Source organism: Colletes gigas, unplaced genomic scaffold (assembly GCF_013123115.1).
Source record: "Colletes gigas isolate AHSC1104 unplaced genomic scaffold, ASM1312311v1 Colletes_gigas_Sc00007, whole genome shotgun sequence".
Lineage (NCBI taxonomy): Eukaryota > Metazoa > Arthropoda > Insecta > Hymenoptera > Colletidae > Colletes > Colletes gigas.
In genome coordinates this window covers 2,924,593-2,947,418 of record NW_025106636.1, presented here as the reverse complement: position 1 = coordinate 2,947,418, position 22,826 = coordinate 2,924,593, and the positions used below count along the sequence as shown (strand labels likewise).

Genomic DNA, 22,826 nt, shown 5'->3' with positions numbered 1-22,826 from the left:
GTGGAAAGAAGCTCAAGCACGCGCTAATTAATTATTAATCAATCGACGTTGCTGGAACGATGACCTACACATGCTTCACCTGTAATTTCGCGCTGATTATTAATGTAATCCGTCACACGTCTGCGAATAGCGACATAAAAATTTTACTAAAACGGTAGTTATTCTTGAATAATTTATTCCATAATTTCAACAATTCGCTATTAACTGTTTGGATCTGCTATTCCTATATCCTGTTACCCATCTGCCTATAATCGACACATTACGAGTTTCGTCAACGACCAACATGGCGTCCCTTCCCATAAATGAATAAATCAAATTTTCTATAATTTAAATGTACTCTATAATTCCAATAATCCACTATTAATTCTTTGGATCTGCTATTCGTATATCCAGTCATCTATATATTTATAATCGACACATTAAGAGTTTCATCAACGACCAACTGCAACGCCCAACATGGCGTCCCTTCCCATAAACGAATAAAACAAATTTTCTATAATTTAAATGTATTCTATAATTCCAATAATCCACTATTAATTCTTTGGATCTGCTATTCGTATATCCAGTCATCTATACGTCTTCTCATATTTACAATCGACACATTAAGAGTTTCATCAACGACCAACTGCAACGCCCAACATGGCGTCCCTTCCCACAAACGAATAAGTCAAATTTTCTATAATTTCAACGCTTCATTACCAATTCTTTGAATCTGCTATTCTTATATCCTGCCATCTATACGTCCGCATATATTTATAACCGACCCATTACGAGTTTCGTCAACAACCAACTGCAACGTCCAACATGGCGGCCCGTTCCCATAAATGAATAAATCAAATCACGATACGCGACAGGTGTAAAATAAAGTATCCGAACCAGCAGAGCCTGTAATTTCCCATGCTTTACGAGGAATTTCAGCCGACGTGGCTGGTCGGTCGTCAGACGGTGGTTATTACATCCGAACTTCGTCGAATAAAGTTCTCGGGCGAAAATGCGGTTCTTTCCCTCAGCCATCGTCTCTAGCGTCGGAGCAGCTGTTAGCGAGGAAAGCAGAGTCTCGTTCGGCGTATTTAACTCCCCGAGTACGTGTTCAAGCGTTCGCAGCCGGCCAAGCAATCTCAGAAATTTCACTTTTCGCTCTTCCCCTTCCACCCGAACGGCCGTTAACAATCCGTGGAATCAAAATTACACGCGGTCCGCCTTTCGAAAGCACTCCGACGTTTGAGAGACGACGCCGCGGGGGATCAAAGGCAGCTGTCGATGCTAAAAATTGCAGAACCAGACCTGTCCGAATCGTTGACCGACGATTCTTTATTTGCTGTCTATTTTTGGAGGAGCGATCTCTTCGCCGGGACGTAAATATGACGCGTATCAACCCTTGGACGACGGATCCGGTTAACCCCTCGAGTCAACGCGCTCGTATTTATAACAGAGATCTCGATTACGCGTTTTCAATTCGTGTAATTCGATTCAATTATTGTCAATTACATTGTAACTGGTTAATTATTTTTTTGAATATCATACAAAATAATAATTAATGTAAACACCATTGTAACACGTTCCTGAGCATCGTAAATGTGTTTTTTGTAAAGGGACCAATCTTTTGGCAACCGTCGAAGAGAAAAGGAGATCTCTTATGTTTTTTTAAACGAAAATTTTAGCTCTCTTCAAACCGAATAACGTTTGCTCGAATCGTGTTTTTTTATCCTGCATAGTGGCTGCAGCGAAAAATTGAAATTTGCGTTTCAAATATGCGATTTTAAACTTTGTTTATATCTAGGCAGGTGCTTGTGGAATGTTAAAGGTTTCCTCGAACATTTCGTCGACAATGTTACAACAGATTATTTCAGTGGTTGCTAGCCTTCGTCGTGAATGTGACGTTTAAAACGGCTAACTTTAGCGAGAGCTTCGATATATGTTTCTAATCTTAGGCTAATGCAATCGCAGTTATCGAAGGTCTTTAAACGATACTTGAAAATTGATCAGGATAATTTTCTGATTGTCTACCGAAATATTCAATGTATACGAAGTAAACAATAATATTCATTTCTCTGAAGAAAGCTCGTTATACATACGTTTCCCCAAAAGTTCTCCATCTTTTCCTTCCACGTTTATTCAAAACTTTCTCATTCGTTTAAGAGTTTTTCGTTCCCGGTGATATCAGTCGGCGCTCGAAATTTTCGCTGGTAATTGATCGATCCTGCTCGACTGCCATAGCGAACAGTTATAACTTCCACGCAATAAAAGTCTCTTCAAAACGGGGCAAGTTTCTCGAAGAGGAAAGATCGTTTAATGTTTCTAATTTCATCGATGCTCGTTAAATTTCCAAGACCGCCGTAGGATCAACCAATCGGAAAAGCGACGCGGACAATTCCATTTTCCATGGCTAACTACTTTTCTCTATTCTTAGACGAGCGATAAAGTTTCACGAGTCGAACGTACATACACGATTCGCGTACGAAGACGGAAACCAGGAGACACTCGCTAAGTCGATTGCTTTTCTTAGAAAGAATAATGTTTGGTCGTTGCCTTCGTTCTTCGATCGAAACACTGTTTCTCGCGAAAAGAAGACATAGACGGAAGAACCTCTCGATAGGACAAATTCTCAGAAAAATGGTTGTAACAGTCCCCTGCAACTAGAAATAATTTTTTCAAAACGATTTGAAATTTTTTAATTTTCTCGATAAGATCCATTTATTGAATTTTTTTCTCGAAAGTGGGTAGGATTTCGAGGGTATGTTTATTCACCAAAAATGATTGCAATCGACCCCTGCAACTAAAAATAATTTTTCCAAAACGATTTGAAATTTTTTAATTTTCTCGACTTTGTCCATCTAGTCGAATTTTTTTCTCGAAAATGCGTGGAGTTTCGCGGGTATGTTTATTCACCAAAAATGATTGCAATCGACCCCTGCAACCAAAAATAATTTTTTCAAAACGATTTGAAATTTTATAATTTCAACTTCACACTTTTGCAGGGATGAAAAATTTCAGACAATTATGTGTAATTAATATAATGCCAGCATTTCCATAATATGCCAATTATAGGGAACTTTTATAACAAAAAACAATAATACCGAATTATCAAATTTTATGACAAGTATAAAAACTTGCAACGAATATAAGAATTTTAATTTTCGATCGATGAAATTGAATCTTTTGGAATTCGAACAAGTATAATTAATGACACATTGTTTCTCCAGTCCTCGTCAATGAGTTTGAATAGAAACGACTGGATTCGTACCCTCCCCCGCCCCCCCTCACAGCCACATACAAATCAATTTTCATTGAAAGACCCTCGACACGAATCAGTTTAGATCCACGCACAGCGAGTATTTGGAAAGCACACCGATCTCCCTGGTGTTCCATTGGGGTAGAGCAAAGCGGTTTGTCCTCCGCTTTTAAAGCTATCCCGAACGAGTTTCGGAACGCCTTTGATCGTTGTTAAAATTTCAAGCGGACTTAGCCCGCCAGTCTCCATTGTTCCCTCGATAGAGAAATAGAAACTCTCGTTGAAAAATATTAAGGAATCGCGAACCCGACGCTTTCGTCCTTTCGCCCAGAAATTCATCGCGGTTGCTCGACAATACCCCACCGGAAATGCAAGTTTCCAGCTTTTAGAGGAAAAGTTGAGCTTATTCGACAGGTTTGTTTCACGGAGAGTCTCACTTTGTCCCCGTCTCGATGACTGTTTTCGCGTTCGAAGTTGCAGATAAAGTGGAACATGCTAAATTCGATGGTCGTTTGGCTCAATCAACGCGGAATTCTTGGCAAACTGGGTTAGCTTAAAAAGCTCCGCGGTTTCGCTTTGAAATAAAGTGGACGCTGTTCGAACGGGGGCCCGAAAATCGCGAGAATAGCGCTTTGGAGCGACATTAAATAAACGTCTGATACTCTCTCGGCGAGCGAGCGCGAAAGGATTCGAACGCAGGATTGCAAAAATATTCGGTGAAATCCACGATGCATTCTAATTTCGTACGCGGGAGTGACGGTTGCTGTTCGAGAATTTACAATTTCAATTCGTTGTCTTTCCATCAAACGATCGATTTGGAAACAGAAGAAACGTAAGATCCTCGAAATCCGAGTGACGTTTGGATTTCTTTGGCCATCGTTTGCAATTTAAAATATTTTTTTGCAATATTCAGCGCTCCTACATTGAGCTTCGGTTTCTAGCGATCCCTAAACAAAATTAACGAGAAGTTAATCGGGGAAATTAATTGCCAGCGAAACGGACGAGCGTCGAGTAAATTTTGGCCCGGATTGCAGCGCACGAAACCGGAAGGAAACTGGAATTTCCGTCGCCGGAGGGTCCTCGAGAAAAATCTTGGTAACCTTCGCGCGACTTCTCTTTTTCCAGCGAATCTTTACGCCGATGGCAATGAAAGAGGACGCGTTTCCCGTTCGTCCTCGCTTCATTTTCCCAGACGCAAAGGCGTGCGGGCGGCGAGCGAGGAAACTAGCTTTCCAGCAAGCTGCTGGCGCGTTGCCAAACGAAGGGGACGATGTTCTTTGTTTGACAGACGGTCTCATTTTCCGCTGACAGGTGGCTATTGAAGAATTCACGACAACAGACCGTGACATAGAAAGAACAAAGACCCGGGGGAGGGAACCTTGAACATAATGACATAACGCGTTGCACTTCTGCATAATTGAAAATCACGGGAGACCGGAAACTCGGTGCGACCGTGACATTCGATCGTTCGGATACTCCGCGACGGTGCTATCTGGAGGTCCACGAACCGATAGAAATTTTCATTTTATTTACTTTATACGCACAGTGGTCGGTAATCGGAATCTGGCGGTTCGTTTGCTAAAAAATCACTATCCTCGTATCGATGTTTAACGAACATTGGTTTTAAAAAAAGGGATTAATAAAATTGGTTGAAAATTGTGATAAAGACGAGCATTCGAAGTCTTGCATTTTATAAATGTCATTTTGCTGTTAAAAAATGTGCTTTTTTTGTCCATATTGTCCTGGAAGACCTAATCGATGCAGTTTATAAAAGTTATTTTTCCTTCTTATAATTCACATAATATATTTTGTATAGGCTCGTTAAAATATGTTTAATTATATCATTTATTAAATTGATGAAAGTTTATAATATGACACTCGCCTCTGTAAATAGCTGATATCATTTTTATTGTTTATGTATGATATTGTCTCTATTGTAGAATAATAAAATCAATTACTACAAAGATCGTGGATTATTCGGTTTATTTCAAATCGTGAACCGCCAGATTCCGGTTTCCGACTATCTGTCTTTTTAATTCTTTAATATTGCGATAGTAATTAACTATCTTTATGGAAATTCAAGTTTTTACCAGTAGAATTAATGAAATAGTTCTGTAGAGGGTTGTTTAAATAAGCAATCTAGTTATTAGACTAAAATGAATCTTTCGATTCGACCTGAACCACTGTGTCTTTTACATGAGAAATTACAAGCTTTAATTAGCTAAACTGCTGATAGAATTTACATTCATAAAATGAGGGATGAAAACACCTATAAACGCTATAGAAGTTTTGTAATGATTTTCATCTCGATGACGTTAAAATTAAAGGTGGGTCCAGACACGTTTCCCAATTTAAAGAATTCCGCGTTTGAACCTTATCTCGAAAAGTTAGGAAATACTGTTGACTCGATCATCGAATTATTTTCGCCAATCTCTCAGTTAAAATCGATGGTGTTCGTTTCCTGATAACGTGTGGGAATAAATTTCCGTAAAGTGTGTCAGAGAAATAAAGTTTCACCGGGAACTTTCTGCATTCTGCATCGTCCACCCATCGAAATTGTCACCGCCGAGGAGCTTTGAAGCTCGCTCGTGCGAGGCTTCAATTAATCGCGAGAGTAGAACCCTTAATCGATCCTACTTTGCATTATCCGCCCCTCTCTTGCGAAACATTCACCGCCCCGAGCGTTCCATCGCGAAACCGCTGATACGAATAAAATTTCCTTAAACGCGAGAAAAGCCTCGCTCTCCAGGGTTTTAAACAGGGGATTGAAAACAGTCGTAATATCGATCTGATCGATCCGAGGAATACCGTCGCGCGAAAGTTTTCCGTAATTAAACGTCTTCCTTGATGGTGTCGCTACGATTCTATGACGTTATTTCGCTTCATTCGCGGGGTAAATAAGAAATGTCGTAACGAAATGATCGTTTCCAACCCCTCTAAACGTTATGGACTTCCAAGGCTCCTCCCGCCATTATCCGCGACAAGGATGGGGGAATTTCTTTTCCGCCCGGGAGAGAAACAGCCGTCACAGTTAATAAAAAAATTACTTCGTTTCGAACTTTCTTACGATTCTTGTCAATGGTTTCGTCGAAACAATAACAAACAAATAAAGTAAAGTGGAAGGCACGGAGGGGACCGTTCTACGAGTCTCAGCGAGACAAGACGTTACGAATATCAACCCTCCGTTTATGACGTTGGTATAGACGATTTGTTTTACAATCTGAATTCGTTCTGAGAGAAGATTTCTAATGAAAACTAGTTACTCGGTGTTTGAGGACAATTCTCGAGCTTGGAAAGGTTTCATCCCTTGGAACTTAGACACTGATAAAAGGCATACGTGTTCGACGGTGTATTAAAAGGAGAAAAATATCGGGGCGCCAGGGATCTTGATGGCATCCCTTGTGAGCAAATTAGAGTGATCTCTGACATCCGTAACCGAAACGTTTTCCACGAGATCGAAGACCGTCTTTGGGGACGGAATGGAAGGCAAAGACGCGACGGAACGATAAATTACGAGCGATTGTTGCAACGTCCCGACCTTGGACCAAGATTATTACTCCCACGGAAGAAAGTCCCACCCCCCCGGTTCGGCTGTTGTGACGAAATTCGTGTCGCGGCGGAACCCGGAGGCTCGATATCGAACGATCCTTTCCACTCGAGCGTCTCGGGAAACGAACATTTTTCCGGAGGACTCGGGGGCCAATCCTGGGAACGATTCCAACGAATTTGCGGCCGCGTTCGTTGCTAGAAAATGCACGTCAAATACCGGGGCGAAATTGCGAAATAAAATAACGCACGGTTAACCTTCCGCGAGTCGTTCTAAAAGGAAACAAGCAAGAATATGTACGTCGAACTCCTAGGCAAAATTATGAAATAAAACGAGACAAATAAATGATTTCTTTTGTTTAAATTAAACCTAACGCGTTATAAAATAAATGAGAATGAATATCCATGCTATTTTTAATCTATTAAAAAATTAGAATTATTATGTATACAGGGTGTACGGCCGACCTTGGGAAAAATTGTAATGGGAGATTCTAGAGGTGAAAATAGGACGAAAATCAAGAATACCAATTTGTTGATGGAGGCTTCGTTAAAAAGTTATTAACATTTAAAGTTCCGCTCGTTCTGAATTTTTTTCTCGAAAATGGGCAGGATTTCGGGGGTATATCTGTTCACCAAAAATTATTGTAATCGACCCCCGCAACCGAACATAATTTTTGCAGAACGATTTGAAACTTTTCTTTCTCGTCGAAAAATTTAGGTATCTTCTCGAATTTTTTTCTTGAAAACGCGTAGGAATTCGAGGGTACGTCTGTTCACCAAAAGTGATCGTAATTGACCCCTGCAACCGAAAATAATTTTTTTAGAATGATTTGAAAAATTTTTTTTTTTTGCCAAAAAAAGCAGCTACCTGAATTTTTTCCTCGAAAGTGGGTAGGATTTCGGGGGTATGTCTATTCACTAAAAATGATTGTAATTGATCCCCGCAACCGAACATAATTTTTCCAGAACGATTTGATATTGTTTAATAACTTACTAACGAAGCCTAAGTCAAGAAATTGATATTCTTGATCCTCGTCTTATTTTGGTCCCCAGAATCTCCCATTAAAATTTTTCCCAGGGGTGGCCAAACACCCTGTACATCGATCTCGATCGTAAGCACTGCTCTACGTAACGATCTGACCTCACTGTCGAAATCCGATCAGTAACATCGAACCCGTACAGCCGCGTTTGCCTCGTTATCGGCGGTAAGACGAGGAAAATCAATTAACGATGCAATTAAGACGATGAGCAGAGCCAGAGTAACATTAGACGCGACGTACGTCGCGAATTTCGCAATTCAACCGAGAGAAATGAATTCGTTCTGCTATCGGGAAGAGATCAAACGCGACGATAACGGAACGGCACCGGTTATACGCACGCCGTTTCAAATTGTGCACGTTTGTTCGATAACAGTGTCGTTTCATCACGATAACAGTCCATTACCTTTAATCAGATTGTCAATTATCGCGTATAGCGTTTGCATAACGTGCATTAACGATACTAATCGGGGCTACGTCGAACGTGCCGTTGAATTTCTTTTCTCCTTTTCGCCCATCGGCGACGCTATTACGCGGAGTGGTGGGGGAAAAACGGGGTCTTAAAGAGAAGAAGCGTTGTCCTTTTTATCCGCGTATTTGCACCGATTACGGATCACTTCGAAAGAAGAACGATGGTTTTTCCACTAACGAACGGAGCGAACGATGTGTGCGCGAACGTTGAGCTGTTCATTAACCGCCATCGTTCATCTTCGTTCGAAACGTTTGCATTCTGTTCAGAGAAAAGACACGTCGATAAATACTTGTAAATATTTTTTTACATTTTTCTACTTTTGAATTTGTGTCACATCATTTAATTCAATGTTACTTGATTTGGTCATCTGGCAATGCACCTTATTTTACAAAAGGCCTAAAGCCACTAAGCCGTACTTAATTAGTCTCGAAACTATTTACCAAATAACTCGGTTCCGCGAATCATGTGGGAGCCAACAGTGTTTGTGCATCACGGGAACAGTGATGTATAGAAAGTAACGTTTTAACGAGGAAAGAGCGAAGAAAAAAAGCTACACGTCAGAATGAAAATAGAGTCGCGGTTTGGGCAAAAAGAAAACTCGGTAGAAAGTTTCCCCAAGGCGAACACGCAACCGCCTTTTCTGCTCTGGCACTTTCGCATTTTTATGAATTTATTCCTCGAAAACGGAGGAGCAGCGTTCCTTGCTACATTTCAAATTAGCTACGTTTCCGCTTCGATGCTATTTCGAATCGGAACTGATCTTCCCGCGAATACGTAAACATTGGCCGAACTTTGCGTTAAAGCAGAAATTTAATTAAACTTGCAACACTGTAAATAAAATCGTCGAATTTCTAAGCGAGATTAATTGTTTGATCAACCACGGGTTAGCTACGGTTCAAATTGCACAACTTCTCGTTAAGATTCGCCGCTTCGCGAGTCGGCTCGTCTCAACTCGGGGAATCCCGACGAAACAAGCGTGCCGATTTGCTTCGTAATTCACGTGTCGCCCAATTTTTCGCACGAAGGAGCTCGTCGAAGGATCCTCGCGAGCCCTCCAAGAAACCAGGGCACACGTTCGAGGTTTCGAGGACTCCATTAGCCCCGGAATACGATTCCCGGTTATATCGAGAGCAATAAAATCGACGGTCCCGCGGATTATCGCTGAGGCGTGGCCAGAAGAAGCTCGAGTGGATAATAAGGTGCACCCGGTGGAACCGTCGATTCTCACAATTTAACCACTCGAAACTTGGTTGCATCGAGGACCGTTCCAACGATGAAATAGAAACACACACGACGATACGCGCGGGCAACTCGACTGATTGGTTTCATCGAACTGGGCTAGACAAACCGAGAATACCGGCCTTTCGTTTGCAAAGCAAATATCTAAAATTCATTGCAGATTAAATGGTCGAATGTTTACTGGAAAATTTCGACGGCCCCGGGCCGAGATATTTCGAGATAAATACAGTCACTGCCGCTTCCTATCACGGGCACAAATGAAAGGAAATATTTTTCAGCCCCTCCAACTGGTTTTTCTAACGAAACTGTACAACTTTTTAATTACACACTCTCCGATATAATGTCATATGCACTCGTGGTCGTACACTGTAATGGTTATTCGCTGTAAATGGAAAGAAACTTGTTTTTTATGAGAATCTTTTCATACTATTTTTACCGAATATTGTTTTTATTACACCGAGTGTTGCTTCTATTTATGAAATTATTTTGTTTGTTTAATATTCACAAAGAAATAATGCCAACAATACGCGGTGGTTCCAAGCGGTCATCCATCTTGGTACCAACCGCGCCCAACGTTGCTTAACTTCGGTGATCGGACGAGAACCGGTGCTTTCAACGTGGTACCATCGTTGGCAAATTTTGTGGTTAATTTATTACGTATCAGTATCAGAAACAACGGCTGGATTCGTGAAAAAACAAGTATTTTTATTCCGTTGTACGAGCACGAGTGACTATGGACATTCTCCGATAAAATAGAGGGATGTGAAAGGAATAAATTGAAATTGAAGACATTTGTACAATTACCGGGGGACACGGAGAGGACACGCTTTGATGATTGAAAGGAATCGAAGAACCCGGATAAAAAGAATGGATGAAAATAGCGTGAGTCAGCGTGAAGCTTAAACGAAACCGATAAGAGTCGTCGTTGAGCAATTCGCTCGAAACGAATGCATTAAAAAGATCTGAAGAACACTCGCGAATAAAACGGGACCCGTTCTCGAGTTGGCTACCGACGGAAATGTAAAACAAAATGCACTTGGTCACGCTAAAAGACCAATTGAAAGAAAATTGAATTCCAAGATAAATCATGCCTCGATTCGACGGAGAAGATAAGTCTCTGAAGGAGACTTGTTCTAGCAAAATATTGTCCTCTGCGATCTAGAGGGTGATTTCCGTCGCGGTAATTAATCGGAGGGTGCACGTTCGAATAATCGATGAATTTTATACGAACGCAAAGAAAATTCACTGCAGTCACGAATCGAACGTTATTTTTTGTTCCTTTAACTAGCGTATAAATAGAAAAAAAAACGGTTTATATTATGTCAGAGTTGGGTAAAATTTAGAGAAAAAAAATATCGGACGTACTGTTGTATTTAAATATTAAAAAACGAAAATTGTCAACGAAACAAAATGCTTTGATCTTTGCACGTTATGTGTACTGCTAGACACGACCAAATAAAATAACGGTGTCTAGAAAGATACGAGGAAAATAATTCGAAGACTGAAGGAAACGATTAGAAACGACCGGAAAGATTCGACTGGGCTTGGCTCGAGTAACGAGGTAAAATCCGATGAAACGGAAACAGAGAAAGGAGATAAAAAAACGGGGAAGGTTGGGGTCCGACAAATCTTGAGAAATGGCGGCGACTATAAAGATAGGAATAGTTGCGCGAAGTAGCAAAGAGCGCGTGTAACGAAACGCGACAAGACAAATCGACTTAAACGTGAAAGGTATCCGGGGGAAAGCCTGAAAGCCTCGAGAACCGAATTTATCGTTTCTGAGTAGCAATCGAGAGCTTGCATCCGCTTATTTTTAATATCGGGAGAAAACAAACGACGGGAACGCGGCTGAATAATTCATCGGGGGAAAAAACTTGTCTCTGATTTGTCCAAGTGAAACTACTCGAAGGAGCCTCGAAATAAGAGGAAGCTCGACTGGAACGAAGTAGCAGAACCGGATGACTTCCGGTTACCGTCGGAGCTCCGGACATTCGCTGCAAATTATTCAACGAACTGGCAGCAATTAAAAAAAACAAAAAAAAAAGCACGCCACGGTTAAAATCGTAATATCATCGTTACTGTTAATACAACTGTGATATTGCTATAAGAGAAAATATGATCTTCCGGGCCAGTATCGTGTTAAATATTATTCAAACTATTCAGTTAGCTCGTTTACCACATTTTATTAAATACAACCGAATGATCGAACGCGTAAAAAACCACATCCTTTCGACCGATCTGTTCCGAGAATGGTTAAAAAAAAAGTATGGAATATCGTAAATTAGAAAAGTGCAATATTTGCTGAACGAAAGTATGTGCAAACGTTTCCCAAAGTTTTTCATCTCTGTTCTTATCCATATTAATTGGAAAGGATAAATACATCATTCATGATATTTTAATACGAAACGTCACAAAATCCTTTAAAAATATTAATTCATGATTGATGCGCATTACGATTAAAAATTCTGTTATCGTATGAATAATTAATCACTGCCGTTACTTTTTAAGCACACGATGCCCCTTCCTTGGTAAGACGATTATATTTTACGAACCCCCACGATACATTTTTGTCACTTTATCACCCATCTACGTTATTAGTCGGCTATTAAATACTAAATGTTTTGTGCAAGTTGCCCAAGTTACCGTCGTACGACTCTGGAAATTTTATTAGCTCGCGCAATAAGTCTTCACTATAAACTTTTAACAAATAATAAATAAAAATCATCGATGCTCGCTTTCAGAGAAGAAATTGTTTCCCTATTAATTGTTCAGCGACAGGACAAAAATAATTGGTTGTTTGCCCCGATCATTGTATTCGCCAAGTCTCGTCTAATTTTTACTGAAAAAAGCTTCGTTGTAAAGGAATAAAATGGCACATAATCGATCAAGTATGTTCTATCGGAATTAGCAATATTTAATCGTACGAAGAAACGCGACTTATTACACACACACACTGCAATCGAATAATCCATACAGCAATAGTTACACCATGAATTTTATACGATGTACTTTCCGAGCTATCATCTTCCTCGACGGAATCTTCACTCTTTTTTTTTTATTATACGCTCCGAGAGTGAACTGACAAGAAAATCTTCCCCGGAACTCCGCGGCTGGATAAAACGCGAGAACTTCCGGCAACGAGGCGGAGAAATTTATCATCGACCGACGTCGGATCGACAGGGATTTACAGCCTCGAGGACGATGGAACGGAAGTGCCTCGAAAAAGACTAGAAACTGTGAAACGTCAGAAACGATGATGTTACCGCAACGTACGCAACATCGAAACCTATGATAACATACCGTTTCCTCGAGCTTGGGACGATCGAGACGAGTACAGAGAGCAACCCTGGATCAAAGACGCGGTCTAACGTATGTTGCCTCTAAATACGAACCGTTTACAGATATCAAACGCGGAGCAATTTCGTCCGCGACCTGGAAACATCGACGGAAGTCATGCGCGGCCCCTTAAATCATCTTTTTCCGGAAACTACTCGACCCCCGACGCCGCTACGTTTCAACTCTGTTTACTCGAAGTTAAGAACCACTCTGGATCGAATTTAAAAAGAAGAAATCAGGAACTGTCGAGAACAGAGCTTTCCCTCGAGTTTGCGTCTGTTAATAATAGGGAACAGTTTGAAATTCAGCGTATCCTCTAGTGTTATTTTTACCGATGTACCTCTGTAGGGGTACGGAGAGATTTAAACCGGTTTCAATAAATTCGAATCGATTCTCGCGTATTTTCGATACAGACCATCAGTGTCGTCCGCGTGAAAAACAGCAGCTCTTGTGCATTTTCCGCGGCCTCCACGTACGGTTAAGTGTTCAGTGTCCCTTCGTCCACGGCAGAGTTCACGGTCGGTTACGGTCGGGTGTTGCGAGTAAACGAATAAACGTGACTGGATCGCGATGTCGTCGCCGCGGAACTTAGCGTTTCCTTTCGACGTGCATCCCTTATCGTCCAAAGTGAATACGACCGTCGCGTGTTTGGTAATCAAAGGTATAACCCGCGTGGCGCGCGCGTATACGATGCGCGCGTCGCGATGCTCGGCCACCGACTGTCGACTGCGTCGCGACGACGGTACGTCCCGACGCCCGAACACGACCGAGGACGACCGAGGTCGCCGAAACGACGCCCGGTGTCGACGACGAAGACACGTAAACGCGACCAACCATTCTTGCGGTTCACCTGAACTTTCTTTGTTTATTTGTATGCAAGATTACCCCTTCACGAACAAATACAGAATGTCGTGAACTTAGACGCGACGAGGAACGAGAAAAATATTATATCCAATGGAATAGTAGGCCCAACTTGGTACGACTGACCCAATTAACGTGTGTTTACATTCAAACAATTATTATTATTAGTATTGCAAGTGTACGTTCACCGTAGCCGAAAATTTCAATATCTCCTCGATTTTTTTCCCCTCGAAAGTGGGTTGGATTTCAGGGGTATGTGTATTGAACTCCCCGTAACCAAAAACAATTTTTCCAGAACGATTTGAAATTTCTTTTTTCGACGAAAAATTTTAGAACCTACTCGATTTTTTTTCTCGAAAGTGCGTAGGATTTTGGGGGTATGTCTATGCACCAAAAACAATTCCAATTGCCCCCTGCAACCGAAAATAATTTTTCCAGAATGATTTGAAACTTTTAAATTTCCAGGGTAACGGACAGTTATGGTCAGACATTATATTTTCAGTAATGAATTTTTTTCTCGAAAATGGATAGAATTTTGGGGGTATGTCTGTTCACCAAAAGTAATTGTAATTGACCCCTGCAACCGAACATAATTTTTCCAGAACGATTTGAAATTTTTCATTTTCGTCGAAAAATTTAGGCATCTTCTCGAATTTTTTTCTCGATAACGCGTAGGAATTCGGGGGTATGTGTAATGGCCAAAAATGATTGTAATCGAGCCCTGCAACCGAGAATAATTTTTTTAGAATGATTTGAAAAATTTGTTTTCGCCACAAAAGATCAGCACATACATGAATTTTTTTCTCGAAAATGGGTAGGATTTCGGGGGCATGTGTATTCACCAAAAATGATTGTAATTGACCCCTGCAATCGAACATAATTTTTCCAGAACGATTTGAAATTTTTCTTTTTCATCGAAAAATTTATGCATGTTCTCGAATTTTTTTCTTGAAAACGCGTTGGAATTCGGGGGTATGTGTAATGGCCAACAATGATTGTAATCGAGCCCTGCAACCGAGAATAATTTTTTTAGAATGATTAGTAACTTAGTAACTTAGTAACGAAGCCTCAGTCAAGAAATTGATATTCTTGACTTTCGTCTTATTTTGGCCTCTAGAATCTCCCAGGGATGGCCGAGCACCCTGTATACCAGCCCAACCAACCATTGCGCGTCAACCTCTTTGAATTCAGAGCCGAAGCTTGTCGGTTGAATTCCCCTATGAAAGGACGCCATTGAAATCGAGACGATCCCTAAACCGAGTAATTATCTCGTTTGTAGTTTCAGACCTAGTCCTTCGAATCGACAATAGATAAGCTTCCGGTAACGTAGTAATTTGCCTAATGTCTCTGTTAATCCGATCCATTTTGCCACGGGCATAATCACTTCTATTTTAAACGCGACACGCGAGTATTTCAACCACTGTTGATCGATCGGTCCTCTATCTTTCGAAAAGTATTTCTTAAACGGAATAACTTCCGCTTCTGGATTCGAACATTCGCGCGTTAGCGGAGCATCCGGTCGCTCCCCGCTGTTTCATTGTTCTCGCTCGGTTGGCTTTGTGTGGTTTCAATCTTCAATTAAATAAACCATTTTTATTCATTCCAAATCGCGTGCAACGCGACCCTTCTAACAGTATTGCAAACAAAACCGAAACTATTCAAAATGGTTGACTATTTGGATATATGGACGCATGGACTAAATAAATGTTCGAGTTTAACTGATATTAAATATCGTTATTCGATCATTATTACTCAAATAAGAAAGTATACATATGTTTTCACGATCAATAACGAATTTACAATCTATCTGCCTTTTGACACATAACGCAATTAAAGTAGAAAATTTTATTTACGAACAACGTACAAGAACTTTAGATTTATTCGTGGACAAGTTTTTTCCAACGATTAGCCAAGCAGTAAGGTTCGTAGTTTATCTTGCGGACGTTATCGTAGCTTTTAATACCGTACGAAGTAATAGCGTTGTCATTGGAATTTAATTCGAGGCTAACGGCAGTTCGTTGCATCGATCCCTAGACTTCTCAACGATCCAACGATTTGTCGCAATGCGGCTGATCGAGTGTCCAGGTGCCTACAACGTTCAATCTCGTTCCCGAAACCGGCCACGATCGCGACGATTGATTCACTGGCCCATGAAACGCTCTAATTAACTCGTTTCGGTGTCGGGAAAAGTGCCAGGGATCTATTTCTTTCGGGGTATTCGAAAAGAACACCGAACACGCGCGTATCGAATGGACGGACACAATCTTCCAAGGAATCGTATATCCGTAACGATCGATCATCGTCCGCGTAAAACATCGAGACAAACAAGGGAATAAAAAAAATTGGAATCCAGCAAAACGTATTCAGGCGGTACAAACTATCGAGCAATATAATTTTTCTTGGGTAACTTTACTGTCACCGAGGGGCCAAAAAAGAAACATTAGTTCCAAAGATTAGACGTTAAAGAAAGTGAATTCCATTCCAGTCGTTTATGAACAAATTAATCGAGTCAAGGGGCATCGCGAATAAACGATCGCTTTCTTCGTCGTAGAAATTCCGCTGAATGGATCCCGCCGTGATCGCCAGGTACGCGAGAACTTTCAATCACCTGTACGCTTTGATCGTAATCACGCTTTCACTTACAATCGCGGACGGGTCGAACAATCACGATTTCTGCGAAACGCTATCGACGGAACTATAACTTCCGTCGGCGTAACCTGATGGACACATTCGCGCGTTGACCTATTTCCCAAGTCAGGGCGCATAGTCCGATCAGATACACGGCTCTGCTACTGATTGACCGATCTACAGTCGGAGCCAAAATACTATCCGAGTTTTGGCCAAAAAAGTAATTCCATTCTCGCGAACGAAAGGGTAAATATAAAGGGTGATTTCGGTAATAAAACGTTTCGTCAGCTTCTCTATCGAATCGATACTCAGGGGTTTCTTTTTAACATAATCGTGCATTCGAGCGACGAATATATTTGCCCGTACGATATAACGAACCGATGATCCGAGCTATTGTTTGATCGCAATCTAAATTAAAGCTATTACACCGTGAACTTCCAATATGGCGTCGAACAGCTTATTCATTGTTGGCTGAAGTTCATTAGCAGCCATGAGGTATTTCTGACAATATCTTGATGCACGCCGTGCAACGTCACCGCGGGCACCCTGATCTATCAATTTGTCTTCCCGTCGTAGCGCTTCTCCCCTATCCAAATTTCACGATCTCGATCACGACAAGCTTATTCTGGGAATTTCTTTGCGTTTCGACAGGCTGTTCGTTAATTGACGATACAACACCTCTGGGAAAATTTTAATGGAAGATTCTAGAGGCCAAAATAAGACGAAAATCAAGAATACCAATTTCTCGAGGTTTCGTTAAAAAGTTATTAAAATTGAAATTAAAAAATTTTAAATTGTTCTGGAAAAATTATTTTAGGTTGCAGGGATCGATTACGATCATTTTTGGTCATTACACATATCCCCGAAATCCTACTCAGTTTCCAGAAAAAAATTCAGCAGTGGTGCAAATTTTTCGACAAAATTAAAAAATTTCAAATCGTTCTGAAAAAATTATTTTTAATTGCGGGAGTCGATTACAATCATTTTTGGTGAATAGACATACCCCCGAAATCTTACCCACTTTCGAGAAAAAAATTCAATAAGTGGACTAATTTTTCGTCGAAATTCAAAAATTTCAAATCATTGTAAAAAAATTATTTTCGGTTGTGGGGGTCGATTACGATCATATTTGGTCAATAGACATACCCCCGAAATCCTACCCACTTTCGAGAAAAAAATTCAATAAGTGGACAAATTTTTCGACGAGATTCAAAAATTTCAAATCATTGTAAAAAAATTATCTTCGGTTGCGGGGGTCGATTACGATCATTTTTTGTCATTACACATACCCCAGAAATCCTATGCATTTTCGAGAAAAAAATTCCTTACCGAAAATCTAATGCGAGGCCTGAAATGGTTCCCCGGTATTTCATTCGAATCTTTAAAACACCATAACTCCTGAACGGATTGGACGATTTTAATGTTCCAAGATGCAAACAACGCGTATTCTAGTGAAGAATATGTAGAAATTGCAAAAATATTCGAAAAGTTGATTCTTGACCCCGCAAAACGAGAAAAACCCCGTAAAAATGGTGCAATTTTCAAACAGCCGTAACTCCTACAATAGTGAATATATTTCAGTGAAACTTTTTTCTAAAACAGAGACCATGGGTACCTACAAAAAAGTATTAGACAATTTTTCTATAGGACGTCAAACAAAATGACTAAAAATCAAAAACGAATTTCTATGAAAAATCGACAGGGGGGTGCTGCTGAAATTTTTCGACGAAAAAAAAAAATGCGATATTTTGAAACTTAAATGGTAATGTTTTTTCTGAAAAGGCAGGTCATAGTATAATATATTACATTAACAATGATTTCTTTTATTTTGTTGCAAATAAAATTATACATTTCACTAAATACACAAAAGACTAGAGTAAATAAACAGTACTTCTGCAATGAATTACAATTCACTGTAATACAGTGTATGTAGTATGTACTATAATTCTATGATGCATCGTCGTATGATGTGACAAGATAATAAAAATTTTCTGTATAAAAATGTGCGATTAATCCGCGAAGTATTATAATTGAACACATTACTGTTTATTTTAAACTAGAACGCTATTGAGAACTGAAAACACTATTGCAAATTATCTTAATCTGAATATCCATATAATGGCCCTTCTAAATACGCTCTGTCCATGTCCAGCGAATTTCTACGAAGACGTCTTCCGACAGGTTCTAAATCATTATAACATCTATCAAAAACTTTCATCACCGCTGCTCGTGCTTCATCCTCGGTAACTTTTCGTACAGCAAGTATCGAATCTAAAGCCTTCTTCTTAACACAAATCTAAATAAGAAACATTGTAAATGTGGATAAACAGTACAGACTATTTATCGTTACACCCAGACCATTTTCATACAAAATCTCAACTATCAAACTATCAAAACACCATTAAACAATTCGAATATTCGTAAGACCTGTTTAATCGAAATTGGCATGCGAGTAGATGTAAACAAACGAAACGACGATTCGGTAAATCGGAAGGCAAATTTTTGATATTCATACAATAAGAACCCAATGCATTCCTAGACTCAAACCAGGTATATTACATCTTTGTTCACAGAGTACTATTAAAAAGTACAAGAAAAGTTTTTAAAAAAATTGATATATACCAACATCTCTGTACCAGATTCTAAAAGATTCGTGTTTGCTACAAATATATTTTACCTGGTGTGCTTCTTTAAAATTAAAGAACGAAGCAACTCCCTGTGTCCAAGCACTAAGAAAACTGCAATGCATCAAATTTGCTGCCCTTATCTCTGAGCAAGCCAAGTGCTCTAGATTGGTGAAATCGAAATTATTACAGCAAGCATCGAACATATGGACCATTTCGTGGCTCAAAACACCTTGAACTATCCCTTTAGAATTATTTTGACAAACGACGATCTAAAATACATAAATTATTGCACTTCAATTATTGTATTTATAAAAATTATAATACAATAATCACCTGATTTAGTACTGGATCGTATCCACCTGTCACCGACGTGTCACACAGTTCGCACGAAATATGTCGACGAATATCAATTTCACTGTAATTATAATTTTTACATATATTAAAATGTACATGTGTATTACAAAATTTTTTTGCTCGTTACGGACATTTACTTTAATTTACATCGGTGAACTGCGTAAGGTAGAAGAAAACTTTTTTAAACAAAACTTAGTCACTGTCTTTAAACGAGATCTATTACATAACAAATGATTTATTAATTTTTTAAACGATCGAATAAAAATTACGAACAACAATTGATATTCTTCTTCAAATCTCTTATTCTTACGTGAAGCCACAGTCAATGGTTCAAATAATGAATAACAATATAAATAATGCTTTTTTAATACAAATGAAACGTTTGTAATTAAATCAACAATTTTAAAACAATTTTAATGGGAGATTCTAGAGATCAAACTAAGACGAAAATCAAGAATACCAATTTGTTGATTGAGGCTTCGTTAAAAAGTTATTAACGTTTAAAGTTCCCGCCCGTACAGAATTTTTTTCTAGAAAGTGGGTAGGATTTCGGGGGTATGTCTATTCACCAAAAATACTTGTAATCGACCCCTGTAACTAAATATAATTTTTTCAAAACGATTTGAAAGTTTTTAATTTAATTTGTTTAATAACTTTTTAATGAAGCCTCAGTCAAGAAATTGCTATTCTTGGTTTTCGTCTTTTTTGGTCTCTAGAATCTTCCATTAAAATTTTTTCCCAGGGTTGGCCTAAAAAGTGCTAAATTAAAAAATATCGATCTACGTGATACGTGCGACTGTCAAAGTGTTAATCTATACTTATACTATAATTATAAATAAGCATTAGTAATAAACTAATAAAGCATTGTCAACCCCAAACATAATATTTTCTTTTTATACATAAATCATAAGAATTCAGACAATAAAATAACACATTTAATCTACAAATTATAACTGGCTAATATTTACAAAAAATAAACATATTATGTATTACATACCATCCTGCACTCTTTAATGCTGCCATCATAAGTTTAACAAGAGGACCTAAAATGTATACAATGCTTAAACTATTTTGACTAAACATCATTTAATTATTTAAAACATTGTATAAGTTCACTTTAAATTGTTTAAATTGTATGGTACATATATTTTTATATAATATGACAGCTTGTATCGAAACAAATTTAATTGTGTCGTGCACTATATCCTTCGGAATCATATAAAGTCAGGAATAAAAGAAATAATTCGAAATATTCGTAAATACAATCATACAAAATACTCGAACAATTTCTTTCATTCATAGTGTACCACATAGTTGAATTTGTCTCGATATACACTTTCGTATTATACGAAGAAATATGTAGCGTACAATTTAAACAATTTAAAGTTAGCTTCGTATCTCGTAAATTATCGCAAATTAAATTGTCATTTTCTCGGTTCGTTTTGTAATTTTTCTTTTCGAAATTGTAGGTAGGTTATTTTGTATCCAGATTATCCAAATATGTTTATTTTTCTTAGAAGTATGTACAGTACTTTTTCCATAAAAAAATATTAAAAATTGTGATTTGGGTTAGGTCTGGATTAGGTTATGCTATAATTATCATGTTATCAAGATTTCTGGTGCGTATCTTCTCAATCGACGTACTTGCGATCGCAAATTCCAACAGCCGTGATATACCGACTTCCACGAAACTTCCTTCGTTATCAACGACCGGTATGAACGAGCACTGCTTTAGTTCCTTTCTTGTTCATCTTCTTCAGAAACGAAATAAATGTAGGCACACTTTTATAAAACACAATACTTTCACTTGAAACGTATACTACTTGTTTGCTTTTGCCAATGATTGAAATTAAACACAGCCCAAATGTAAAAACAAAAAAAGAAACGATCGAGAACGTTGTTTGCCTCTACGGTAAAGCGTCATTACACGTAGGAATATTCAAACCTCTTCATCAACATTTTTCACGAATTAAAACAAACGATTTTGTACAAATATTTTCATTATAAAAATTATGTTGTATTATAATATAAATATTATTATTATTATTATTAATAAGTGTACAAATTATTATGTACACAGGATATTTAAAAAATATATAACCAAACTTTGGTATCCTATTTATATTAAGGATGAAGAACCACTATAAGAACATGTGGCCAAACACATCACTTTTTCCAGTCATAAACATTATTTGTTTAGGACAGTGTTTGGTAAAAACAGACTATGGCAATGCATATCTCTCATTCATACTTTATACACTATTGAACATGTTAAAAAATGAGAATATGATTTTGGAATACTTTCGTATCAGCTACACATTCATACGATTTTTTTTTACCATTATGATAAGTAGGATAAACTCCTATTCATCATCGAAGTATAACCTTAAAATTGTGCATACTTTTAATTCGTGCACTTTCTTCATCGTGCTTTTTGTAGTTGTAATAAATTGACTTACGTAAACACGTAATCAATAAATACTTAAATTGATAAACTAAAAATGCGTTGAACGAAATATACCGGTTGGAAATTAGAAAACAAAGAAGGTAATAAAGAAAAAGGTATAAACATAATTACAAAATTCGTACTCTCTGTCACACACTTGTAAACAGCTGATTCGCACTTGAGCCTGGACAATACTTCTCGTTCGTCTACGCGTAACAATTTATTAAACCAACTACGGGATTTCTGTCCTCTCCTTTCCGGATAAAGATCCAAATTTGCGAACTCTTCATCGGTATTTGTACTTGGAACTGATTGTTTTTCCTTTTCCTCTTTCGTAATCGCCATAATTATATGAATAATTATGGTTTATATCGCCGATTAAAAAAACACAAAATTAATATAGAAATAACTGTATCTCACATCACGTTTTCACTGCTACTAGAATCAACCGAAGACCAAGCAGTATGCTTGAAGCGTCACCTCGTACTATTTCTTTCTTACAACCCTCACCAGATGGCGGGACAAATATTTCACCATATAGGGATTTCTTAATCCCTAGAGGATCACTATCGCAGATGAAGCATACGAGTATACCTTACACCTTATGGACTTTTGTGGCCCAATCTGACTACCATACCGACCAGAAAATTCGGAGGTGATTTTAGCGGCCTCTTCTTATGTATGGCGGTCAGTTGAGAAACTCACTGAATTAGTGTAACAGGCAGACCAGTTGTGTACAAATGCATATGAGTTGAAAAGTACGAATTATTCGCGATTCCTTGACTAGTTAATGTTGTAAATAATTTGCTAAAATCAGCCTAACCCAAATCTAACCCAGCCCTAACCAGCTGTAGTGTGTGCATAAATGCATGTGAGTTGACTATACCACAGACGAGACCATTACCATTTTCGTGTCACTCGCAACGTTATCAACAGATTTAGAAATTAACACAAGAGGAAGTGAGACAGAAAATAAAATTACATAAATTTTATTATTTTTTAACGGAATGAAAGCTGTATGATCCAGAATTGAGCATCGATCGATTAA

At 38.6% G+C, this 22,826-nt stretch overlaps 2 protein-coding genes and 1 pseudogene across 3 annotated transcripts in view; all 3 read right to left on the bottom strand.

Annotated features, from left to right (window-relative positions):
* LOC122396185 overlaps window positions 1-13,538 on the bottom strand; it is a 128,705-nt gene extending 115,167 nt beyond the window's left edge. For both annotated transcript variants that reach the window (XM_043394362.1, XM_043394363.1), the window contains exon 1: window positions 13,278-13,538. In XM_043394362.1, the coding sequence (XP_043250297.1) occupies window positions 13,278-13,280 (3 nt within the window). In that variant the 5' untranslated portion in view covers window positions 13,281-13,538. The remainder of the gene's footprint in view (window positions 1-13,277) is intronic.
* Window positions 10,042-10,160, bottom strand: LOC122396650 (annotated as a pseudogene).
* Window positions 13,539-18,267: 4,729 nt separating the features above from the next.
* Window positions 18,268-22,205, bottom strand: LOC122396244 (mitochondrial inner membrane protease ATP23 homolog). Its single transcript, XM_043394463.1, has 5 exons — window positions 21,922-22,205; window positions 20,330-20,375; window positions 19,312-19,393; window positions 19,029-19,247; window positions 18,268-18,647 (listed from the first exon to the last, which is right to left on the bottom strand). Exons 1-5 carry the CDS (start codon window positions 22,121-22,123, stop codon window positions 18,450-18,452), a joined length of 747 nt encoding a protein of 248 aa, XP_043250398.1. The 5' UTR covers window positions 22,124-22,205; the 3' UTR covers window positions 18,268-18,449.
* Between the last annotated feature and the right edge of the window lie 621 nt (window positions 22,206-22,826).